General features: G+C 45.1%; 1 protein-coding gene across 1 annotated transcript; it reads right to left on the bottom strand.

Annotated features, from left to right (window-relative positions):
- Positions 1-313: 313 nt before the first annotated feature.
- LOC106583292 (bcl-2-modifying factor) lies at positions 314-20697 on the bottom strand. The gene is made up of 4 exons (XM_014167329.2): positions 20578-20697; positions 12728-12924; positions 12119-12309; positions 314-795 (listed from the first exon to the last, which is right to left on the bottom strand). Exons 2-4 carry the CDS (start codon positions 12897-12899, stop codon positions 679-681), a joined length of 480 nt encoding a protein of 159 aa, XP_014022804.1. The 5' UTR covers positions 12900-12924; positions 20578-20697; the 3' UTR covers positions 314-678.
- Between the last annotated feature and the right edge of the window lie 5621 nt (positions 20698-26318).

Raw genomic sequence — 26318 nt, 5'->3', positions numbered from 1 at the left:
GGGATTTACCACATCAGAAGCCACTGGATGTTTGATTATTTTTGGTGACAATGGGAAAAACAACAATTATTGAAATCAAAACAATAAAAGTGACTGGAAGAGCAAAGAATAATCAACATGTAATATAACAGTATACACAACCCCATTGAGGAGAAGGTTGAGGTGAAAAAATGCTTTGTTCTGAGAGACTGCATCTTTGGAAATTAGTAAGTTATCAAATTTGACCAATTATTTCCTGGAAACCTCAGAAAAAAAACCCCCATGAACCACTCTTCTTTCCCTTCTTCAGATACCTCCATCTCTTTCTTTCTTCTGCTTGGTTCTTGTCAACAGTCATTGGGTTGTGGTAGAAGACATTGACAAGGCATTCCCGGGACCATGGAGGCCATTCAAGATGTACACATACGGAAGTGCAAACAAATTCAACAGGAATAATGTACTGTACAAAATACTACATCAAACAATTACCAAAATAAGGACATCGTCCAGTAGAGGAATCTCGTGAAACAACATGGCATCTTCTTGGGAAAAAACGACCTCGTAAAAAATGGTTGTCTCCGTCCCGCGGGGACCTTTTCTCTTTTGTTATTTTTCCCCAACAGACCCGTGTTAGATTTGACAGTGCCATTAGGAGTCCAGTCCTTGTGGGAGAGGGGTAGTCTGGGCTGGTCCTCTCCATCACCTCCACCCTGCTCTCTCCCCTCCAGCGATGGCCTCCTGCTCAAACAGCAGGGTGAGCAGAGCCGAGGCCAGGCGCCTCCACAAGGGCCTCATGTTTCTTTGGTTTCGGTGATACTGCAACAAAACAAGGGAGAAAAACAAGCGAGTCAGAGCAGCATGTGGACAGGGAACTGGCATAGTCAATGAAATAATATATGTCATCATTCCTTTACCAGGGTTTTCAGTTGGAGCTGTGGGTGTGTGTTGGTGTGTGATGGGTGGTGATAGTGATTGAGAGGGATCAACATGGTGAATTGAGGAGGGATAGGTCATAACCAGACACCGGAACGGCTCTGATATTCTCACAACAGTCTGTGTGTGTGTCCAGCACTACTTATTAATGCAGTTTCTTTGTGTGCAGGATTGAAAACCCTATACAGCCAATGTAACACTAACTATCACCCCATGCCACAGACACATTCATTGCACAGCAAGTCTATGGAAACAGAATCCAACAGCACATCAGGAGCAGCCTCCCTCTCCCTCTCTGGCTGGAGAGCCAACTGGATGCTGTGTGATTAGGAGGATAATGCTATCTCTGCCATAGAGGAGGAGATAAGATAATTGCACTATATAGGACTAGAGAGCACTTGAGGAGGGGCGTGGATCCACAGGAACACATCTCAGTATGAGAGCTGAGCTTAGGTCCACAGACGAAACACAGACACTACCGGACCTGATAACACCACAGCTATTTCAGATACACGTCACACATTAACAAAGAGCAACAATAGGCTTAATAAAAAGCTTTGACAATACACTTTTAGCACATTGCCAGTGTCAGACAACATTCTCCCGTTGTAAACCAATTCCACCAAAGCGTGACTGCCGAGTTGACTTGTTTCTTAACATGACAGCTGAGGCAGCATCTGTGTGCAAGCCCAGAAATCAACCTGTTTACAACTAGCCTGCACTTTGCAATGTGATAAGACCCAGGTTTTCACTAGCCCCCATACAGTGAGATGAACTTTGCAGAGCGTTGCATAAGCTGGTGCCAGTTTCAAACAGGCTCATGCACTGTCCACACCCACACACACACGTTTTTGTAAAAGGTAGAAAAGGAAGAAATACATTATTGTATAGCCATCGGCTATTTGAGGTACTACTGGGAATCTTGATAGCACTAGTTTTGTGATATAGCATTTATCAAAAGTTAACCTGGGGATATTTTGATAATTGCATAATAACGATGAAGTCTGCGTCATAAATATACATTATCCAAAGCACAAATTGAACTATATTGAACAAAAATATAAACGTAACATGTAAAGTCTTGGTCCCATGTTTCATGAGCTGAAGTAAAAGATCCCTAAAATGTTCCATTCGTACACAAAGCGTATTTCTCTCAAATGCTGTGCACAAATTTGTTTACATCCCTGTTAGTGAGCGTTTCTCTTTGACAAGATAATCCATCCACGGTTACGACCGGACCGGGGACCGTCGCTGGAGGCTTTGGACTGTGGACCCTCGCAGGCGGCTCTGGACTGGGAACCCCCGCTGGAGACTCCGGACCTTGGCTCGTCGCTGGAGGCTCCAGACCTTGGCTCGTCGCTGGAGGCTCCGGACCTTGGCTCGTCGCTGGAGGCTCCGGGCCATGGATCGTCGCTGGAGGCTCCGGGCCATGGATCGTCGCTGGAGGCTCCGGGCCATGGATCGTCGCTGGAGGCTCCGGGCCATGGATCGTCGCTGGAGGCTTCGTGCCATGGAGCGTCACTGGAGGATTCGGGCCATGGATCTTCACTGCAGGCTTCGTGCCATGGATCATCACTGGAGGCTTCGGGCCATGGATCATCACTGGAGGCTTCGTGCCATGGATCATCACTGGAGGCTTCATGCCATGGATCATCACTGGAGGCTTCGTGCCATGGATCATCACTGGAGACTTCGTGCCATGGATCATCACTGCAGGCTTCAGGCCAAGGATCACCACTGGAGGCTTCAGGCCATGGATCATCACTGGAGGCTTCGGGCCATGGATCACCACTGGAGGCTTGGTGCGTGGAGCCAGCACAGGGCGTACCAGGCTGGGGAGACGCACTGGAGACTGGGTGCGTGGAGCAGGCACAGGGCGTACCAGGCTGGAGAGACGCACTGAAGGCCGGGTGCGTGGAACAGGCACAGTGCGTACCAGGGTGGAGAGACGCACTGGAGGCCGGGTGCGTGGAGCAGGCACAGGTCGTACCGGGCTGGGGAGACACACTGAAGACCGGGTGCGCGGAGCTGGCACAGGATATACTGGGCCATGGAGGCGCACTGGAGGTCTGAAGCGTAGAGCTGGCACAACCCGTCCTGTCTGGATGCTCACTTTAGCCCGGCAAGTGCGGGACGCTGGCACAGGACGCACTGGGCTGTGAAGGCTCACTGGCGACACAGTGCGTAGAGCCGGCGCAGGATATCCTGGACCAAGGAGGCGTACTGAAGACCAGGAGCGCTGAGCCGGCACAACCCGTCCTGGCTGGATGCTCACTTTAGCACGGCAAGTGCGAGGAGCTGGCACAGAACGCACCGGGCTGTGGATGCGCACTGGAGACACATTGCGTATCTCTGCAAAACATGGTGCCTGAAGGGTATAGACACTTGCCAGACTTTTATTTACACATTTTTTTAACCTTTATTTAACTAGGCTAGTCAGTTAAGAACAAATTCTTCTTTACAATGACGGCCTACAAGAAGGCAAAAGGCCTCCTGCGGGGATGGGGGCTGGGATTAAAAATACAATAAAATATAGGACAAAACACACATCACGACAAGAGAGACACCACAAAACGACATAAAGAGAGACCTAAGACAACAACATAGAATGGCAGCAACACATGACAACACAGCATGGTAGCAACACAACATGACAACAACATGGTAGCAACATAACATGGCAGCAGCACAACATGGTAGCAGCACAAAACATGGTACAAACATTATTGGGCACAGACAACAGCACAAAGGGCAAGAAGGTAGAGACAACAATACATCACGCGAAGTAGACACAACTGTCAGTAAGTGTCCATGATTGAGTCTTTGAATGAAGAGATGGAGATAAAACTGTCCAGTTTAAGTGTTTGTTGCAGCTCATTCCAGTCGCTAGCTACAGCGAACTGAAAAGAGGAGTGACCCAGGGATGTGTGTGCTTTGGGGACCTTTAACAGAATGTGACTGGCAGAACGGGTGTTGTTTGTGGAGGATGAGGGCTGCAGTAGGTATCTCAGATAGGGGGGAGTGAGGCCTAAGAGGGTTTTTATAAATAAGCATCAAGCAGTGGGTCTTACGACGGGTATACGGAGATGACCAGTTTACAGAGGAGTATTGAGTGCAGTGATGAGTCCTATAAGGAGCATTGGTGGCAAATCTGATAGCCGAATGGTAAAGAACATCCAGCCGCTGGAGAGCACCCTTACCTGCCAAACTATAAATTATGTCTACGTAATCTACCATGGGTAGGATGGATATCTGAATCAGGGTTAGTTTGGCAGCTGGGGTGAAAGAGGAGCGATTACGATAGAGGAAACCAAGTCTAGATTTAACCTTAGCCTGCAGCTTGTGCTGAGAGAAGGACAATGTACCATCTAGCCATACTCCCAATTACTTGTATGAGGTGACTATCTCAAGCTCTAAACCCTCAGAGGTAGTAATCACACCTGTGGGGAGAGGAGCATTCTTCTTACCAAATAACATGACCTTTGTTTTGGAGGTGTTCAGAACAAGGTTAGGGGCAAAGAAAGCTTGTTGGACACTAAGAAAGCTTTGTTGTAGAGTGTTGAACACAAAATCCAGAGAGGGGCCAGCTGAGTATAAGACTGAATCATCTGCATATAAATGGATGAGAGAGCTTCCTACTGCCTGAGTTATGTTGTTGATGTAAATTGAGAAGAGCGTGGGGCCTAGGATCGAGCCTTGGGGTACTCCCTTGTTGAGACACTGCACTCTTTGAGAGAGGTAGTTAGCAAACCAGGCCAAAGACCCCTCAGCGACACCAATACTCCTTAGCCGGCCCACAATAATGGAATGGTCTGCCGTATCAAAAGCTTTGGCCAAGTCAATAAAAATAGCAGCACAACATTGCTTAGAATCAAGGGCAATGGTGACATCATTGAGGACCATTAAGGTTGCAGTGACACATCCATGACCTGAGCGGAAACCACATACCAGAGAGATTACTATAGACATCAAGAAAGCCAGTCAGTTTGTCCAACACTTCTGATAAACAGGGCAACATAGAAATAGGCCTATAACAGTTAGGATCAGCTTGATATCCCCTTTTAAATAAAGGACACACCGTGGTTGCCTTCCAAGTAATGGGAACTTCCCCAGAGAGGAGAGACAGGTTAAAAAGGTCAAAGATAGGCTTGGCGCTGATAGGGGCAGCAACCTTAAAGAAGAAAGGGTCTAAACCATCTGACACAGATGGTTTTTGGGGTCAAGTTTAAGGAGCTCCTTTAGCACCTCTGACTCAGCAGGGAGAAACTTTGTAGCGGGGCAGGGGAAAAGAGGGAGGAGCATCGGGGCTAGTCGCATTAGAAGGGGTGGGAGATGAGGAAATGTTGGACGGGCAAGGAGGCATGGCAGAGTCAAATAGGAATCCTGACTTAATGAAGTGGTGATTAAAGAGCTCAGCCATGTGCTCCTTGTCAGTAACAACCTCATCATCAACATTAAGGGACATGGGCAGCTGTGAGGAGGAGGGTTTATTCTCCAGGTCTTTAACCATTTTCCAGAACTTCTTGGGGTTAGACCCACAGTGAGAGAACTTCTCCTTAAAGTAACTAACTTTGGCCTTCCGGATAGCCTGAGTGCTCTTATTTCTCATTTGCCTGAATGAGAGCCAGTCAGCCTGAGTATGCGTGTGCCGAGCATCATCACTTTAACACAAGCCTGATGTGTTTGTCAGAGCCTCATAATGCAGGCAACCTGTCTGTCTGTCGGCCCAATGGCTCAGACAAGCATTGGCTTATCAGCTACACAGACAGGCAGCGACCAGTGGCCAGAGACTCACAGCTTAGGACAGGAGTGCAGCCAAGAGGCAGGAGTGGACAGGAATATAGACATGCACATCTCAACAACAACCACAAGCATTATTCCCCACCCCCTCCTCTGTGCTGTAAAGAAAATAGAGTGCCCTTATAGAACAGTGAGAAGAAAAGGAAAGGAAACACACACACACACACACACACACACACACACACACACACACACACACACACACACACACACACACACACACACACACACACACACACACACACACACACACACACACACCCTAGGGACATTCAATGCTTGCGCTTTCAACACTCTCATCGAAAGCACCAGGAGGAGTCTTTAGAAAAACACACTATTGTAACTCAACTCTGCTCCTCGCCCCCATGCAGACTGTGGCAGTCTTCCTGTCATTGTGACTGTCATTACTGTCATGTCAGTCCTGCTCTGCTCTAGGGACCTCTGCTCTGTCCCCTCCAGCCTTCTCATACTGAGGAGCAATTTATCTGTCAGCACCAATGCTCCTCTTATACTCTTAAGCACCTTAAGCCCTTCCCCTGCCATGATGGGAGGATGATATGGAAATAGGAGGGGGTTGAGCCATAATACACAGTATGCCATGTCTCTTCATTTATGAGTCAATCAAAGAGATGAACGTCAAACTGTGTTTGAAAGCCTGCTGATGCACTACATAATTGCAATAATCCAAGAAGAGGGAGAAATAGAGGGATGGCGAGAGAGAGAGAGACATATCAACATTGAAAAGTGGCAGTCCAAGTGAGACTGAAAGACGAGATCACACTCAGTCTCATGCATGCACGCACACACACTCACTCACACACACGCACACAGCGTCCTCTCACTGTCAACTGTGTTTATTTTCAGCAAATGTAACGTGTAAATATTTGTATGAACATAAGATTCAACAACTGAGACATAAACTGAACAAGTTCCACAGACATGCCACTAACAGAAATGGAATATTGTGTCCCTGAACAAAAGGGGGGTCAAAATCAAAAGTAACAGTCAGTATGTGGCCACCAGCTGCATTAAGTACTGCAGTGCATCTCCTCCTCATGGACTGCACCAGATTTGCCAGTTCTTGCTGTGAGATGTTACCGCACTCTTCCACCAATTCACCTGCAAGTTCCGGGACATTTCTGGGGGGGGGGGGGGGGGGGGAATGGCCCTAGCCCTCACCCTCCGATCCAACAGGTCCCAGACGTGCTCAATGGGATTTAGATCCAGAACGAGCAGTATGGCTGGTGGCATTGTCATGCTGGAGGGTCATGTCAGGATGAGCCTGCAGGAAGTGTACCACATGAGGGTGGAGGATGTCTTCCCTGTAACACACAGCGTTGAGATTGCCTGCAATGACAACAAGCTCAGTCCAATGATGCTGTGACACACCACCCCAGACCATGACGGACACTCCACCTCCAAATCGATCCCACTCCAGAGTACAGGCCTTGGTGTAACGCTCATTCCTTAGACGATAGACGCGCATCCGACCATCACCCCTGGTGAGACAAAACCGCGGCTCGTCAGTGAAGAGCACGTCAGTGAAGAGCACCAGAGACGGTGGGTTTGTGTCCATAGGTGACGTTGTTGCCGGTGATGTCTGGTGAGGACCCGCCTTACAACAGGCCTACAAGCCCTCAGTCCAGCCTCTCTCAGTCTGTTGTGGACAGTCTGAGCACTGAAGGAGGGATTGTGCGTTCCTAGTATAACTCGGGCAGTTGTTGTTGCTATCCTGTACCTGTCCCGCAGGTGTGATGTTTGGATGTACCGATCCTGTGCAGGTGTTGTTACACGTGGTCTGCCACTGCGAGGACAATCAGCTGTCCGTCCTGTCTCCCTGTAGCGCTGTCTTAGGCGTCTCACAGTACGGACATTGCAATTTATTGCCCTGGCCACATCTGCAGTCCTCATGCCTCCTTGCAGCATGCCTAAGGCACGTTCCCGCAGATGAGCAGGGACCCTGGGCATCTTTTTTTTTGAGTTTTTCAGAGTCAGTAGAAAGACCTCTTTAGTGTCCTAAGTTTTTATAACTGTGACCTTAATTGCCTACCGTCTGTAAGCTGTTAGTGTCTTAACGACCGTTCCACAGGTGCATGTTCATTAATTGTTTATGGTTCATTGAACAAGCATGGGAAACAGTGTTTAAACACTTTACAATGAAGATCTGTGAAGTTATTTGAAATTGTATGAATTATCTTTGAAAGACAGGGTCCTGAAAAAGGGATGTTTCTTTTTTTGTTGAGTTTATGTGGGTGTGTGCATACATGCAGCATGGAAATGAGTGTACCTACCTCACTGCTGAAGACTTAAATACACAACAAAACCACACAGCCAGGAATAGCAGCCATGGGCTAAACTTGAGATCACGCATACAAACCACACTGATCTGTTTGGGGTTCGTCTGTCCAAGCATCACTCAACAGCAGCCAGACAGGCAGAGAGAAACTCTCAGAGACTCAGGCTTGTATAACTCCCTGGGCTGAGTGGGCTCTGCACACAATAACAGTAATTCTGCCCACTCGAATGACAAGAGAGTAAATCAAGAACTGAAATAACACCTAATTGTTGGTTACTATGTAGGTAATCAAAGTCAATATTCCAGATCCACTATTCTCTGGGCATCGGAAATCTAAAAAACAATTCCTCACGCGGTTATTTTTTTCCTTAGCCTCTCTGGGGCAGGGGGCAGTATTTTGAAGTTTGGATGACAAACGTGCCCAAAGTAAACTGCCTGTTACTCAGGCCCAGAAGCTAGGATATGCATATAATTGGTAGTATTGGATAGAAAACACTCAGTTTCTAAAACTGTTAAAATATTGTCTGTGGGTATAACGGAACTGATTTTGCAGGCGAAACCCCGAGGACAATCCATCCAGGAATTGTTTGTTGAGGTCATTGGACTTTCCTATGGTTTTCTATGGCCATTCGTTGTTTTTCCTTTCTATTGAATACGCTATTGTCCGGTTGAAATATTATAGATTATTTAGATAATTGACAACCTGAAGATTAATTATAAACATCGTTTGACATGTTTTGACGAACTTTACCGGTACTATTAGGATGTATTCGTCTGCATGTTTTGACCGCCTTTGAGCCAGTGGATTACTGAACAAAACCCGCCAACCAAACTGAGTTTTTGGGATACAAAGAGGGACTTTATCGAAAAAAACAACCATTCTTGTGTAACTGGGGACCTTTGGATTGCAAAAAGATGAAGATCTTCAAAGGTAAGTTATTTATTTTATCGCTATTTTTGAGTCTTGTGACACCTTTGCAGGTTATGAATTTATGTTAATGCAGGAAGTATGTGAGGCGCTGTCCTCAGACAATCAAATGCTATGCTTTCGCCGTAAAGCCTATTGTAAATTGGACCACGCGGTTCAATTACCAAGATTCTAAGCTAAAGAATCATGTATGAGACTTGTATTTTCATGAATTTTTAATATTAGCAATTTTGTATTTTGAATTTGGCGCTCTGTAATTTCACCGGATGTTGGCCTGCCCGAGAGAGGTTAATTGCTGAGGTTAACAGCGTGTAAGTGTGTGAGCCCTATCGCTCTGTCGCTTCAGGATATGACATCACAATGTTCTCACTCATCCTGATGTTACTTGTTGTGTTTACCCAGTGAGAAACGAGAGAGAGAGACTCTTCCCTTATCCCCTGCCCTGGCCTGTCTCTGCTGAGGCTCTGCTGTGCGCCAGTCAGTGTAACATAGCCCTAGTGTAATAACGCCTGCCTGCAATGTCCTGTGTCATATCAGATGAGTCACAGTGCACTGTGGCTGCAGGACAGAAGTCTGTGGTATTAATAAAATCTCAGCATGAGTGTGGGAGAAAAAAATGCATTCTGTTTCCATGAATCATCCTTGAGATGTTTCTACAACTTTATTGGAGTCTACCTGTGGTCAAATTCAAATTGTTTGGACATGATTTGGAAAGGCACACACCTGTCTATATAAAATCCCACAGTTGACAGTGCATGTCAGAACACAAACCAAGCCATGAGGTAGAAGGAATTGGCCGTAGAGCTCAGAGACAGAATTGTGTCGCAGCACAGATCTAGGGGAGGGTACCAAAAAATGCCTGCAGCACTGAAGGTCCCCAAGAACACAGTGACATTCTTCATTCTAAAATGGAAGCATTTTGGAACCACCAAGATTCTTCCTAGAGCTGGCCGCCCAGCCAAACTGAGCAACCGGTAGAAAAGGGCCTTGGCCGATATTCACTCTGACAGAGCTCCACCGTTCCTCTGTGGAGATGGGAGAACCTTCCAGAAGGACAACCATCTCTGCAGCACTCCACCAATCATGCCTTTATGGTAGAGTGGCCAGATGGAAGCCACTCCTCAGTAAAAGGCACATGACAGCCCACTTGGAGTTTGCCAAAAGGCATCTAAAAGACTCTCAGACGATGAGACACAAGATTCTTTGGTCTGATGAAACCAAGATTGAACTCTTTGGCCTGAATGCGAAGCGCCATGTCTGGAGGAAACCTGGCACCATCCCTACGGTGAAGCATGGTGGTGGCAGGATCATGCTGTGGGGATGTTTTTCAGCGGCAGTGACTGGGAGACTAGTCAAGATCGAGGGAAAGATGAACGGAGCAAAGTACAGAGAAATCCTTTTTTTTGCTAGCTACCTAATGTTAGCATATTCACTAGCTAGCACAACATAGCTTTCTAGCTAGCTAAGGACACTGCACTAACTCGGCAGCTAACACAGGCAGCTGTTTGACAGACACTAATCCATTGTGATTTAAAGATGCACTACAGAGAAATCGCTCAGCCATTTCCTGGTTGCTAAAATTTGAATATTTCGCCTAATTTCAGTTATGTGACAAAACAAGCAAGTATAGTGTAGAGATCATTGTGCCATCTAAACCGCTGTGAAATATATTTACCATAACCAAAGATGTTGTATTTTCAGCTGTTTGAAGCTGGTGTACAAAACTTGTGGTGGTGTACAAGACAGGGAAGCATAGACATAGTGCACATAGAACCGATCTACCCCTTAGACTTGTTTTCAATAAAAATGACAGATCTATAACTTACATTTCTATGTGAATTTGGTTGGGTCCCCCAAAAAGTTACATATTGCAGCTTTAATTATGTCAATACTAACTACAGTGATAGATAGCTTGGAGGAAGTATTTAGTGTTGTGTGCATTGCGTCTGTGTACTTAGCTAGTTACTATCCCATAGCCTACATTGCATATGAAGTGTGACTGGCTCATGACATTTAACCATGAATGTACAGAGAAAATGCTTTCTTTTTTCCTTTTTGTTGTCACTCATGATGGCTCCCCCACGTGGGGGTTCGTGCTCTCTGATTCGCTCAAAGTCAAGTTGTTGGCCACTGACGAGCATTGTAATTCTACAAATAGAAACGGCAGGTTCGTCGCTTCTGGGGCAGAATGCAGCAGGTACCGCTTTTGTTCTAGCAAGTGAAGGAATGACCTCCCACTGTGGTAAGTACCTAGTCAGCAGTCTATCGGCAGTGAGATTCTCTGTGTGTTTCATGCTTAAGACTCAAGAGGTCCATGCAATTCATGAAAGAGATTTTAAGGAAATGCAAGACGGTTGTCTTTAGTTGGTCAGACTCCCTAACCACAGCTGTTCACCTGGGCTCACGCACCAAGCTTCGGGTACAACATTAGTTTTTGCATTTTAGTTATTTAGCAGACGCTCTTATCCAGAGCGACTTACAATTGGTGCATTCATCTTAAGATAGCTGGGTGAGACAATCACATATCATAATCGTAGCAACAAGTTTACCTAGTCCGGTCACTTCAGCTTTGTCTCTGTATGAGAGTGTGTTGAGTGTGTTAATACATGTAAGAGTGTGTGTGAGTGTGTGTCTTTGATTCTGTGTTTTCCTTTTCCTCTAAATGTGCCATTGGTGCTCTGCAGAAAGAAACTCTCAATGATCCACGGTTCTAACACCAATACAACCTAACTTTTAGAATGTCAAGAGAGAACAGTATGACTACTTCAATGCAGCCAGTACAGAAACTAGCAGTGTCACCCCGACCATAGTATACAGTGTTTGGTGTGGACTCCTCCATGCCCCCTGTGGCGCCATGGCAGCATAGGGAGGAAATGGGGTGAGAGAGGCAGAGAGAAATAAACAGGAAGCTGAGGCCGGGAGGGAAGGGGTGAGTGTGGGAAAAGGCTGCCCTGGTTAAGCTACGTCTTGGGGGGGTAGAATGAGAGGTCAGAACACTGGGCTAATGCATGCTCACTGACTAGCCAAAACAAACAAGGGACACTGAGACGTGAACACAATGGATGCCCGTAAAGAAGCCACTTCTGCTGCTCAGTCTCTCTCTCAGCAGACCTCTGAGTACAGTAGGCCTGTTCAGTGGGCTTTAGCTGTGCTGTGCAGTCAGTCACGTTGGGTATTCTCACCACTTGAACATGTTCTTGGTGGAACTGGTCTCCGATGAGTTGGAGTTTCTGTCCAATGCAGATCTCTATGCTGCGTGCTGGCTGCTGGGGCTGCTGATTGAGCCTCTCCATCCCCCCTCGCTCTCCCAGAGGCCCCTGGTCTCCAACACGCTCAAACTGCGCTGGGAAGTGCAATCGAAAGCCTGCGTTGCCTGTGGGAAAAAATCCATAGATACTGGTCATGTCAATATCTTAATGTTCATTGAGAGTGCCATATGCTCCGCAACTCATAACAACGCCAAAGTTCAGATACAGTAATCTTTTCCATTACCAGTGCTATCTGTAGTGTGACAGGACAGAGAGGGCATCACTGACAGAAGGCTATCCTTGGTATTCTAGTAAAGGGTCAGTTATACAGGTATGGCCTGTTGTCACGTCAGGGCCAGGCTAAATCACCTAATGGTGCCATCTGAATGGGAAAGCAGCTGGGTACACTACACACAGGTCATAAAAGCTGCTGTGGCTGGGACTATCAGGCACCAAGAGAGGAGTACAGCAGAGCTCCACTCTTATCTATTCCTCACACTGTGTTTGTGTGGGTGTGTGTTAACATAGTGTGTGTGGCCGTACCGTAGAAGAGTGGTCTGGGCTCCTGGGCCACCCCGCAGGGCAGCATATTATTGGGCAGTGGCAGGACAGGGCTGGGTGTCTGGGTTCCCCTGTCCTCGTACTTTATCTCCCTGAAGGCTGTGCGCCAGCAGTGGGAGTCTGGTTCAAACACATCATCCTCCTCATCGTCCATACGGCGGCGATCTGCCAAGATCTGCCTAGGGGGAGAAGAGAGAGAGAAATTGAGAGGGAGTTGGGCCTATTGCTCTGCTAAGACTTCCTTTGACTACTGTTTTGATAAATTGAGATCTTTACCTTCAAATTTTATTTTATTTAACCTTTATTTAACCAGGAAGGGCTCATTGAGATTTAAAATCTCTTTTTCAAGAGCGTCCTGGCCAAGATAGGCAGCACCAAGTCATTACAAAAAATTACAGACAAACAACATGAAAAACTACAAGTAATCTAGTAAAAACCATAGAATTCACAAGAGTATAACAAAATCAAAAACAGCAAATGAAAAACATTGCCAGGTCAGGGAATCAGTCTCAAGATCATTCATCAGTGATTTAAAAATACCAATCGGGACAAGTTCTTCCAGTTTAAAAGTATTTTGTAAGGTGTTCCAAGACGATGGCGCAGAGTACATAAAAGCTCTTTTACCAAATTCAGTTCGGACATTTGGAACAGTTAGCAGGATAAAGTCCAGCGAACGAAGAGAGTACCCACCACATTTCTGAACAATAAAAATGGCCAAATCTTAAGGTAGTAAACCCAAAATGGCTTTGTAAATAAAAGTATACCAGTGACTGAGCCTATAAGTGACTAGAGAAGGCCAACCAACCCTAGTATACAAAGTGCAGTGGTGTGTAAGGGTTTTGCAGTTTAAAATAAATCTCAAAGTGCCATGGGAAAGGGTGTCAATTGATCTCAAACACTGAGCGGAAGCATTCATATATAAAATATCCCCATAGTCTAGTAAAGGCATAAATGTAGCCGATACTAGCCTCCTTCTGGCTTCAAACGAAAAACAGGCCTTATTCCTAAAATAAAATCCCAGTTTCAGCTTCAATTTTTTTGTAAGTTGTTGAATATGCAAATCAATGTGGATTCTAAACATGTCTGTCTCTGTACTAATGAGATGACCTCAGGCAGGACCACAGAGTACATTTACCATTTCATTTTCATTAAAGACAACTTTCTAATCCATAATAACTACCCTTCCATAAATAAAACCCTCTGTCTGGCTGATCCAGACAGAGCAGACCCAAGTCATTGGAGGATATCTATGTGGAACAGAAAACTAGCAGAGATCTGCTCAGTCTATGGTTGTGAAGCACAGTGCTGATTTCGACAAATAGCTCAGCTCGTCACAGTCATCAAACCACACAATTGGCTGCGGCTAAGAGACTTGTTGGCTAAATGTACCTAAATCGGGGGTTTGGTTGAGCGAGAGGCAGTCTCCATCTCTCTCCGATCTCAACCCAGCAGACCTGTGGCTAGCTTGGTCCCTCATACAGTCCAAAGAATTGAGACTACAAGATGCAGAGTAGCCTAGACAACAAATTATTTGCAAATCTGACTAATGGGTTTATATGGAAAAACTGAAGCTTGGTCTCTAAAGACTTGCTTATAATAAATAGTTCATGACAGTTGTAAAAAACAACAAAAAAGTTAAAAGATTCTCTACAACATTGCTTCAAGATCACACTTAAGGATCCCTCCAGTACTCGCAGTGTTTCAGGCCCTAGGCTAGCAGAGAAAATAATCTTGGTTAACCCAGAACTAAAGTCTTGTGTAATCGGTCAGATGCTCGATTAAGTTCTGGGTCCATATGTGTTGAGAAGAGATCGGAAACTAGACTAGTGGCCAAATATCCCTTCCTCTTCCGAAATTCAAAAGATGCTAACACTTGCGAAAATGTGATTTGTCCAAAGCACCGTAACGAATACTGTCCAATCTCTAGATAACAAGGTGGACGAAATTAGGGCACGAGTTGCCTTCCAGAGAGACATCAGCGATTGTAACATTCTCTGTTTCACGGAAACATGGCTCACTTGGGATATGTTGTCAGAGTCGGTACAGCCACCCGGTTTCTACACGCATTGCACCGACAGAAACAAACATCTCTCTGGTAAGAAGAAGGGCGGGGTGTATGCCTTATGATTAACGACTCATGGTGTAATCAAAACAACATACAGGAACTCAAGTCCTTTTGTTCACCCAACCTAGAATTCCTTACAATCAAATGCTGACTGCATTATCTTCCAAGAGAATTCTCTTCGATTATAGTCACAGCCGTGTATATCCCCCCCCAAAGCAGATCCCTCATCGTCCCTGAAAGAACTTCACTGGACTCTATGTAAACTGGAAACCATACATCCTGAGGCTGCATTTATTGTAGCTGGGGATTTTAACAAAGCTAACCTAAGAACCATACTTCCTAAATTCTATCGAATGCGCGCCAAGAGCTGGTAGCTTTCTGGATCATTGCTACTTGAACTTCCGCGATGCATACAAAGCCCTCCCCCGCTCTGCCTTCGGCAAATCTGACCATGACTCCATTTTGTTGCTCCCAGACTATAGACAGTAACTAAAACAGGAAACGCCCGTGCTCAGGTCAATACAACGCTGGTCTGACCAATCAGATTCCAGGCTTCAAGATTGCTTCGATCACGTGGACTGGGATAGGTTCCGGATAGCCTCAGACAATAACATTGATGAGCGAGTTTATTAGCAAGTGCATCGGAGATGTCATTCATTCTGTGACCATTAAAACCTTTCCTAACCAGAAACCGTGGATTGATGGCAGCATTCATACGAAACTGAAAGCGCGAACCACTACTTTTAATCATGTCAAGGTGACCGAAAACACCACTGAATACAAACCGTGCAGCTATTCCCTCTGCAAGATAATCAAACAAGCAAAGCTTCAGTATTGAGACAAAGTAGAGTCGCAATTCAACGGCTCAAACACGAAACGTAAAGGCAGGGTCTACAGTCAATCACGGATTACAAAAAGAAAACCAGCCCCGTCACGGACACCGACGTCTCTCAGACACATTAAATAGCTTCTTTGCTCGCTTTGAGGACAATACAGTGCCACTGACACGGCCCGCTACCAAAGCCTACGGGCTCTCCTTCTCCATGGCCAACGTGAGTAAAACATTTACACGTGTTAATCCTCGCAAGGCTGCTGGCCCAGACGGCATCCCTAGCCGCGTCCTCAGAGCATGCGCTGACCAGCTGGCTGGTGTGTTTACGGACATATTCAACCAATCCCTATCCCAGTCTGTTGTCCCCATGCTTCAAAATGGCCACCATTGTTCCTGTTCCCAAGAAAGCTAAGGTAACTGAACTAAATGACTATCGCCCCGTAGCACTCACTTCTGTCATCCTGAAGTGCTTTGAGAGACTAGTCAAGGACCATATCACCTCCACCCTACCTGATACCCTAGACCAACTCCAATTTGCTTACCGCCCCAATAGGTCCACTGACGATGCAATCGCCATCACACTGCACACTGCCCTATCCCATCTGGACAAGAGGAATACCTATGTGAGAATGCTGTTCATTGACTACAGCTCAGCATTTAACACCATAGTACCCTCCAAACTCATCATTAAGCTTGAGACCCTGGATCTCGACCCCGCCCTGTGCAACTGGGTCCTGGACTTTCCGACGGGCCGCCCCCAGGTGATGAAGGTAGGAAACAACATCTCCACCCCGCTGATCCTCAACACTGGGGCCCCACAAGGGTGAGTTCTCAGCCTTCTCCTGTACTCCCTGTTCACCCATGACTGTGTGGCCATGCACGCTTCCAACTCTATCATCAAGTTTGCAGACGACACTACAGCGGCAATTGCACCGCCCTCAACCGCAAGGCTCTCCAGAGGGTGGTGCGGTCTGCACAACGCATCACCGTGGGGGCAAACTACCTGCCCTCCAGGACACCAACAGCACCCGATGTCACAGGAAGGCCAAAAAGATCATCAAGGACAACAACCACCCGAGCCACTGCCTGTTCACCCCACTATCATCCAGAAGGCGAGGTCAGTACAGGTGCATCAAAGCTGGGAGCGAGAGACTGAAAAACAGCTTCTATCTCAAGGCCATCAGACTGTTATACAGCCATCACTAACATAGAGAGGCTGCTGCCAACATACAGACTCAAATCTCTGGCCACTTAAATAAACTGAATTAATAAAATATCACTAGTCACTTTAAATAACGCCACTTTAAGAATGTTTACATATCCTACATTACTCATCTCATATGTATGTACTGTATTCTACACCATCTACTGCATCTTGCCTATGCCACACGCCATCGCTCATCCATATATTTATCTGTACATATTCTTGCCCATCCCTTTACATTTGTGTGTATAAGGTAGTTGTTGTGAATTTGTTGGACTACTTGTTAGATTTTACTGCATAGCCGGAACTAGAAGCACAAGCATTTCACTACACTTGCATTAACATCTGCTAACCATGTGTATGTGGCCAATAAAATTGGATTTGATATGCTCCACGCATGACTGCTCTACAGTACCATTTATGCTTACGTAGTCTGTCCACAAGAGATTAGCAGACAACAATCTCCCTGCTTGGTTAATTCACAGCATCGCAACCTTCAGCAATATGGGGGTCAAACGAAAATGAAATGAAAATGAAAATACTTCTGAAATGTAAGTAACCTTGTGAACCCTTTCAGAACTCTTCATCAAGCCTTTAATGCAGAGTTAGGCTACTAACACACCACTTCCAAATGAGAGTGCAACAAATGGGTAATGACAGCCTTGGAGGAAGAGAGACAGAGCCACTCTCCTCTTCTCTCCTTGGATTTGTCAACATGCCAGCTTCTGAGGACACTTTTTAATTTATTCACCCAAAGAGATTTGCCTCAGTCTCTTTAGTGCCTATTATTCTGGGGTTTGCTATGCCACGCTGTATGCATTCACAATAAGCCCTATGTGGAAAACCACTTAGTGCTTTGTTCTGACAAACAAGACAAGAACATGGAAGTTGCAAGAAAATACAATGTATTCAGAAAGTATTCAGACCCCTTGACTTTTTCCACATTTCATCAATCTACACACAATACTCCATAATGAAAAAGCAAATACAGGTTTTCAGAAATTTTGAAAATGTATAAAAAAAACAAACAACTGAAATATCACATTTACATAAGAATTCAGACCCTTTACTCAGTACTTTGTTAAAGTATATTTGGCAGCAATTACAGCCTTGAGTCTTATTGGGTATGATGCTACAAGCTTTGCACACCTGTATTTGAGGAGTTTCTCCCATTCTCTCTGCAGATGCTATCAAGCTCTATCAGGTTGGATGGGGAGCGTCGCTGCACAGCTATTTTCAGGTCTCTCCAGAGATGTTTGATCAGGTTCAAGTCCGGGCTCTGGCTGGGCCACTCAAGGACATTCAGAGACTTGTCCCAAAGCCACTTCTGCTTTGTCTTGGCTGTGTGCTTAGGGTCATTGTCCTGTTGGAAGGTGAATCTTCTCGCTAGCCTGAGGTCATAAGCATTTTGGAGCATGTTTTCATCAAGGATCTCTCCGTATTTTGCTCCGTTCATCTTTCCCTCGATCCTGACTAGTCTCCCAGTCCCTGCCGTTGAAAAACATCCCAACAGCATGATTCTGCCACCACCATGCTTTACCGTAGGAATGGTGCCAGGTTTCCTCCAGACGCATTCAGGCCAAAGAGTTCCATCTTGGTTTCATTAGACCAGAGAATCTTGTTTCTCATGGTCTGAGATTCCTCCAGGTGCCTTTTGGCAAACTCCAAGCGGGCTGTCATGTGCCTTTTACTGAGGAGTGGCTTCCATCTGGCCACTCTACCATAAAGGCCTGATTGGTGGAGTGCTGCAGAGATGGTTGTCCTTCTGGTAGGTTCTCCCATCTCCACAGAGGAACTCTGGAGCTCTGTCAGAGTGACCATCGGGTTCTTGGTCACCTCCCTGACCAAGGGCCTTCTCCCCAATTGTTCAGTTTGGCCGGGCCGCCAGCTCTAGGAAGAGTCTTGGTGGTTCCAAAATTCTTCCATTTAAGAATGATGGAGACCACTGTGTTCTTGGGAACCTTCAATGCAGCAGACATTTTTTGGTACCCCTCCCCAGATCTGTGCCTCGACACAATCCTGTCTCTGAGTTCTACAGACAATTCCTTCGACTTCATGGCTTGGTTTTTGTTCTGACATGCACTGTCAACTGTGGGGCCTTATATAGACAGGTGTGTACCTTTCCAAATCATGTCCAGTCAATTGAATTTACCACAGGTGGACTCCAAGTTGTAGAAACATCTCAAGGATGATCAATGGAAACAGGATGCACTTGAGCTCAATTTCGAGTCTCTCATAGCAAAGGGTCTGAATACTTATGTAAATAAGGTATTTCTGTTTTTTGTTTGTAATACATTTGCAAACAAAAATGAAAACCTGTTTTGCTTTGTCATTATGGGGTATTGTGTGTAGATTGATGAGAGAAAAAATATATTTTATAAATTTTAAAACAAGGCTGTAACATAACAAAATGTGGAAAATGGGAAGGTGTCGGAATACTTAGGTTATTTTTCTTACGACTTCCATTCAGTTCTCTGCCACAGACCAAAGTCTGCTCTTTTAAGAGTGTGTCAGCCAGTGGCTCCCCCTACTGCATTGGGTTCATGGATTCACAAATAGTCTACTATCACTTAATACAACTCTAAACATCACCTTCACACATACTGACAACACACTCACATCAGCTCAGCTTAACATTCACACCCATACACCTCTAGAGTACAGCACTAATGTCATAAACAACACATAGTTCAACTTTATACTCACAGTCATGTACACACCACAAAGAAGACTCTCCATCACAAAGATGACCCTACACCACAAAGACCCTCACTGCAACAACAAAAAAAACACTACACACTTACAGTGTACATACACACTCACAGAGACACATACGCAGCACCCTGTAATAATTATCTACCCCATCACACTACATCCCACTATTTGGAAATCTGACAGTGACAACTAATTCTTTATCTGTGTACCTGCATATAGTTATTGGGGAAAGTGAGGTTATGGATAAGGAGTGTGGTCAAGACGGGTGGGTCGAGCATTATACACTAAAACCATTCAGGCAACTGACATGATATGGGCCATACTACCTCAGACACTGAACTGTGAGATATGACAATGACAACTGTCTCTCTCAACTGTCAAGCCAAGGCTATTGCATAATTTATTATGCGGCCGCAGATAATCTTTATCCTCTTCTTTATCGTAACGCGCTCTGATTATTTCAGAACAACCTGTAATAGCTGTCTTATTACACTTGCTTATTCCTTTGTTTATAAACCATGCACGTTAATAATCAAAGTTGAACGAATTACATAGTCGACAATATAGATGTGCTATTTTCCAATGTGAGTCCCTGGTTAAATTGCTTGCTTGTTTAGAGTTTAAGTAAACCTACCAGAAGCTGGACATGCTGACACCGTGCCGACAGAACGTAGCTCTACAGAGACCGAAGCGCGCAAAATAAAACAGCCTACAAGGTTTGCTACGAATGTTGTCATAATACAACACCCCACAACTACTGTCAAGACAAAAGTTAGTAAAATATTCATCCAATGACATATATCGGTGAGAAATAGCCACATAATTGGTCGGTAAATTCACTTTATCCCAGCGGCTATACCGGGGATGTAGCGACTCAATGATGACACACAATGTCCAAGATTTTACAGCACAGGCAGGTCTTTCAAACTATGCAAACCAGCAAAACAACAATGTAAAAAACAACAGGTTAATGACAGTGTTCAATCTTATTTGATACATTAGGACTCGGAACTCACCACAAGATAAAATCCTTAGTGTATAGAAAAATGTAAACGCGTATATTTTCACTGTAAACCCAAGTGGATTTAGTCCGTACTCAGTATCACTCCCCGCAAATTTTTATTCTGTGTGAGACAAATAGCAACAAGCTGATTTCATTTCACAGACGTCAGCTAGAAAATAACCCCGCCCTCACCAACAGGGCGTGAACACAGAAAAAAATGGGCTAAATTGAAGTGGTCTTAAAGAAGCAGCTGTATGTTAGGCCATTTTTTATTGTTTTATAACGTGACTCGTGTATGGCCCTTTAAGATATTTTTCGCGTTTTGTTCTCATAACCAATCAGAGTGTTTGTTTTGATCCCGCCTTCAAAATAGTGTATTCAGACACGTGGACGGGAAATTCCCTCGTGCACGAAACAGTTTCGGTTTGTTGATTATTCTTAGCTGATTGAGCTGCTATCAATGAAAGTAAGAACAAGTGAGCACAAAGGGTTTATATACTACTACTGTATTACTGTATAATCTGTATAAAAAGAGTAATGTCAGTAGTATTATGGGTGACAAAAAACATTGAATGTTATAGGTTACACTATGCCCACTCAATATTTTTGCAATGACCAGAGTCCAGCCAACTTTTGAAAGCTTGGAGTGATATTTTCTATGTGAATTTCATTGCCCCCTGGCACAACCCTTAGACTGGGACTGGCTGTCCTCCCCGAATACAACATGTGTAGACCTTACCTTGAAATGCTTACTTATAAGCCCTTAACCAACAGTGCAGTTCAAGAAAGAGTTAAGAAAATATTTATCAAATAAACTAAAGTAAAAAACTATAAAAACTAACACAATAAAATAACAATAACGAGGCTATATACATGGGGTACCGGTACTAAATCAATGTGCGGGGGTACAGGTTAGTCGAGGTAATTTTTACATGCAGGTGGGGGTGAAGTGACTATGAATACATAATAAACAGCGAGTAGAAGAAGTGTAAAAAACAAATGGAGGGGGTGTCAATGTAAATAATCCAGTGGCCATTTGATTGATTGTTCAGCAGTCTTAAGGCTTGGGGGTAGAAGCTGTTAAGGAGCCTTTTGGTCCTAGACGTGGCGCTCCGGTAGACGTGGCGCTCCGTGGCGCTCTTGCTGAACGATAGCAGAGATTGGATTGGAGTCTCTGATCATTTTTTGGGCTTTCCTCTGACACCGCCTAGTATATAGGTCCTGGAAGACAGGAAGCTTGGCCCCAGTGATGTACTGGGCCGTACGCACTACCCTCAGTAGCGCCTTACAGTCAGATGCCAAGCAGTTACCGTACCAGGCAGTGATGCAACTAGTCAGGATGCTCTCGATGGTGCAGTTGTAGAACCTTTTGAGGATCTGGGGACCCATGCCAAATCTTTTCCGTCTCCTGAGGGGGAAAAGGTGTTGTCGTGCCCTCTTCACGACTGTCTTGGTGTGTTTGGACCATGATAGTTCGTTGGTGATGTGGACACCAAAAAACTTGAAACTCTCGACCCACTCCACTACAGCCCTGTCGATGTTAATGGGGGCCTGTTCGGCCTACCTTTTCCTATAGTCCTCGATCAGCTCCTTTATCTTGCTCACATTGAGGGAAAAGTTGTTGTCCTCACACCACACTACAAGGTCTCTGACCTCCTCCCTATAGGCTGTCTCATTGTTGTCGCTGTTGTGTCATCAGCAAACTTAATGGTGGTGTTGGAGTCGTGTTTGGTCACGCAGTCGTGGGTGAACAGGGAGTACAAGAGGGGACTACGCAAACACCCCTGAGGGGCCCCAGTGTTGAGGATCAGCACAGCAGACGTGTTGTTGCCTACCCTTACCACCTGGGGGTGGCCCGTCAGGAAGTCCAGGATCCAGTTGCAGAGGGAGCTGTTTAGTCCCAGGGTCCTTAGCTTTGGGAGCTTTGTGGGCACTATGGTGTTGAACGCTGAGCTGTAGTCAATGAACAGCATTCTCACATAGGTGTTCCTGTTGTCTAGGTGGGAAAGGGAAGTGTGGAGTGTGATTGAGATTGTGTCATCTGTGGATCTGTTGGGCAGTATGCGAATTAGAGTGGGTCTAGGGTATCCGGGAGGATGCTGTTGATGTTAGCCATAACCAGCCTTTCAAAGCATTTCATGGCTACAGACATGAGCGCTACGGGTGGTAATCATTTAGGCAGGTTACCTTCGCTTCCTTGGGCACAGGGACTATGGTGGTCTGCTTGAAACATGTAGGTATTACAGACTCAGAACAGTGAGAGACAGAATAACAACAAAAATATCCAGAAAAACACATGTAAAAAATGTTATGAATTGATTTGCATTTTAATGAGGGAAATAAGTATTTGACCCCCTCTCAATCAGAAAGATTTCTGGCTCTCAGGTGTCTTTTATACAGGTAACGAGCTGAGATTAGGAGCACACTCTTAAAGGGAGTGCTCCTAACCGCAGCTTGTTACCTGTAAAAAAGACACCTGTCCACAGAAGCAATCAATCAATCAGATTCCAAACTCTCCACCATGGCCAAGACCAAAGAGCTCACCAAGGATGTTAGGGACAAGATTGTAGACCTACACAAGGCTGGAATGGGCTACAAGACCATCGCCAAGCAGCTTGGTGAGGTGACAACATTTGGTGCGATTATTCGCAAATGGAAGAAACACAAAAGAACTGTCAATATCCCTCGGCCTGGGGCTCCATGCAAGATCTCACCTCGTGGAGTTGCAATGATCATGAGAATGGTGAGGAATCAGCCCAGAACTACACGGGAGGATCTTGTCAATGATCTCAAGGCAGCTGGGACCATTGTCACCAAGAAAACAATTGGTAACACACTACGCCGTGAAGGACTGATATCCTGCAGCGCCCGCAAGGTCCCCCTGCTCAAGAATACATATACATGCCCATCATAAGTTTGCCAATGAACATCTGAATGATTCAGAGGACAACTGGTGAAAGTGTTGTGGTCAGATGAGACCAAAATGGAGCTCTTTGGCATCAACTCAACTCGCCGTGTTTGGAGGAGAAGGAATGCTGCCTATGACCCCAAGAACACCATCTCCACAGTCAAACATGGAGGTGGAAACATTATGCTTTGGGGTTTTTTTCTGCTAAGGGGACAGGACAACTTCACCGCATCATTTGACGGGGCCATGTACTGTCAAATCTTGGGTGAGAACCTCCTTCCCTCAGCCAGGGCATTGAAAATGGGTCGTGGATGGGTATTCCAGCATGACAATGACCCAAAACACACGGCCAAGGCAACAAAGGAGTGGCTCAAGAAAAAGCACATTAAGGTCCTGGAGTGGCCTAGCCAGTCTCCAGACCTTAATCCCATAGAAAATCTGTGGAGAGAGCTGAAGGTTCGAGTTGCCAAACGTCAGCCTCAAAACCTTAACCTGTTAGGGCTAGGGGGCAGCATTGACACGGCTGGATAAAAAACATACCCGATTTAATCTGGTTACCACTCCTACTCAGTAACTAGAATATGCATATACTTATTACATATGGATAGAAAACACCCTAAATTTTCTAAAACTGTTTGAATGGTGTCTGTGAGTATAACAGAACTCAAATGGCAGGTCAAAACCTGAGAGATTCCTTTACAGGAAGTGGCCTGTCTGACCATTTCTGGAACTTCTTTGCCATCTCTATCATTTACTAAGGATCTCTGCTCTAACGTGACACTTCCCACGTCTTCCATAGGCTCTCATAGCCCGGGAAAAAAGAGAATGTCGTCATCCCAGCCCCAGGCTGAAACACATTATCGCCTTTCTCAAGTGGCCCATCAAGAGACACTAGCTTATGCGCGTGACCCCGACCGCCCCCGCCTTTGGGATTTTTTCCTCTGTTTGCCGAAAAGGAGATTCCCTGTCGGAATATTATCGCTTTTCTACGAGAAAAATGACGTAAAAATTGATTTTAAACAGCGGTTGACATGCTTCGACTTACGGCAATGGAATACTTTGAATTTTATTGTCAGGAATTGCGCCAAGCGCGCGACACTTCTTTACTATTTCGGATAGTGTCTGGAACGCACGAACAAAACGCCGCTATTCGGATATAACGATGGATTATTTTGGACCAAACCAACATTTGTTATTGAAGTAGACGTCCTGGGTGTGCATTCTGACGAAGACAACAAAAGGTAATGACATTTTTATAATAGTAAATATGATTATGGTGAGTGCTAAACTTGCCGGGTGTCTAAATAGCGAGCCCGTGATGCCTGGGCTATGTACTTAGAATATTGCAAAATGTGCTTTCACCAAAAGCTATTTTAAAATCGGACATATCGAGTGCATAGAGGAGGTCTGTATCTATAATTCTTAAAATAATTGTTATGCTTTTTGTGAACGTTTATCGTGAGTAATTTAGTAAAATGTTAGCGAATTCCCCGTAAGTTTGCGGGGGTATGCTAGTTCTGAACGTCACATGCTAATGTAAAAAGCTGGTTTTTGATATAAATATGAACTTGATTGAACAAAACATGCATGTATTGTATAACATAATGTCCTAGGGTTGTCATCTGATGAAGATCATCAAAGGTGAGTGCTGCATTTAGCTGTCTTCTGGGTTTTGGTGACATTATATGCTGGCTTGAAAAATGGGTGTCTGATTATTTCTGGCTTGGTACTCTGCTGACATAATCTAATGTTTTGCTTTCGTTGTAAAGCCTTTTTGAAATCGGACAGTGTGGTTAGATTAACGAGAGTCTTATCTTTAAATGGCTGTAAAATAGTCATATGTTTGAGAAATTGAAGTAATAGGATTTTGAAGATTTTGAAAATCGCGCCACAGGCTGGCAGTGGATGTTACGTAGGTGGGACGAATTCGTCCCGCCGGTCCCATAGAGGTTAATGACTTGGAGAAGATCTGCAAAGAGGATTGGGACAAAATCCCTCCTGAGTTGTGTGCAAACCTGGTGACAAGAAACGTCTGACCTCTGTGATTGCCAACAAGGGTTTTGCCACCAAGTACTAAGTCATGTTTTGCAGAGGGGTCAAATACTTATTTCCCTCATTAACCTGTTAGGGCTAGGGGGCAGTATTTACACGGCCGGATAAAAAACGTACCCGATTTAATCTGGTTATTACTACTGCCCAGAAACTAGAATATGCATATAATTATTGGCTTTGGATAGAAAACACCCTAAAGTTTCTAAAACTGTTTGAATGGTGTCTGTGAGAATAACAGAACTCATATGGCAGGCAAAAACCTGAGAAGATTCTGAACAGGGAGTACCCTCTCTGACCATTCCTTGGGCTTCTTGGCTCTGTTTATTGAACATTTAGGATCTTTGCTGTAACGTGACACTTCCTACGGCTCCCATAGGCTCTCAGAACCCGGGAAAATGCTGAATGATGTAATTCCAGCCGCTGCCTGAAAAACTTTAGCGCCTTTGGATAGTGGCCGATCAGAGGACCATCAGACTGAGCCTCGTGCACGAGGGGATCCCATGTTTTTATTTTCTCTCTCTTTGAACGTAAACACGCTTTCCCGGTCGGAATATAATGTCTTTTTTATGAGAAAAATGGCATAAAAATTGATTTTAAACAGCGGTTGACATGCTTCGAAGTACGGTAATGGAATATTTAGTTATTTTTTGTCACGAAACGCGTCGGGCGCATAACCCTTATTTACCCTTTCGGATAGTGTCTTGAACGCACGAACAAAACGCCGCTATTTGGATATAACTATGGATTATTTGGGACCAAACCAACATTTGTTATTGAAGTAGAAGTCCTGGGAG

Source organism: Salmo salar, chromosome ssa01 (assembly GCF_905237065.1).
Source record: "Salmo salar chromosome ssa01, Ssal_v3.1, whole genome shotgun sequence".
Taxonomy (NCBI): Eukaryota; Metazoa; Chordata; class Actinopteri; order Salmoniformes; family Salmonidae; genus Salmo; species Salmo salar.
This window is presented reverse-complemented; position numbering and strand designations above follow the sequence as displayed.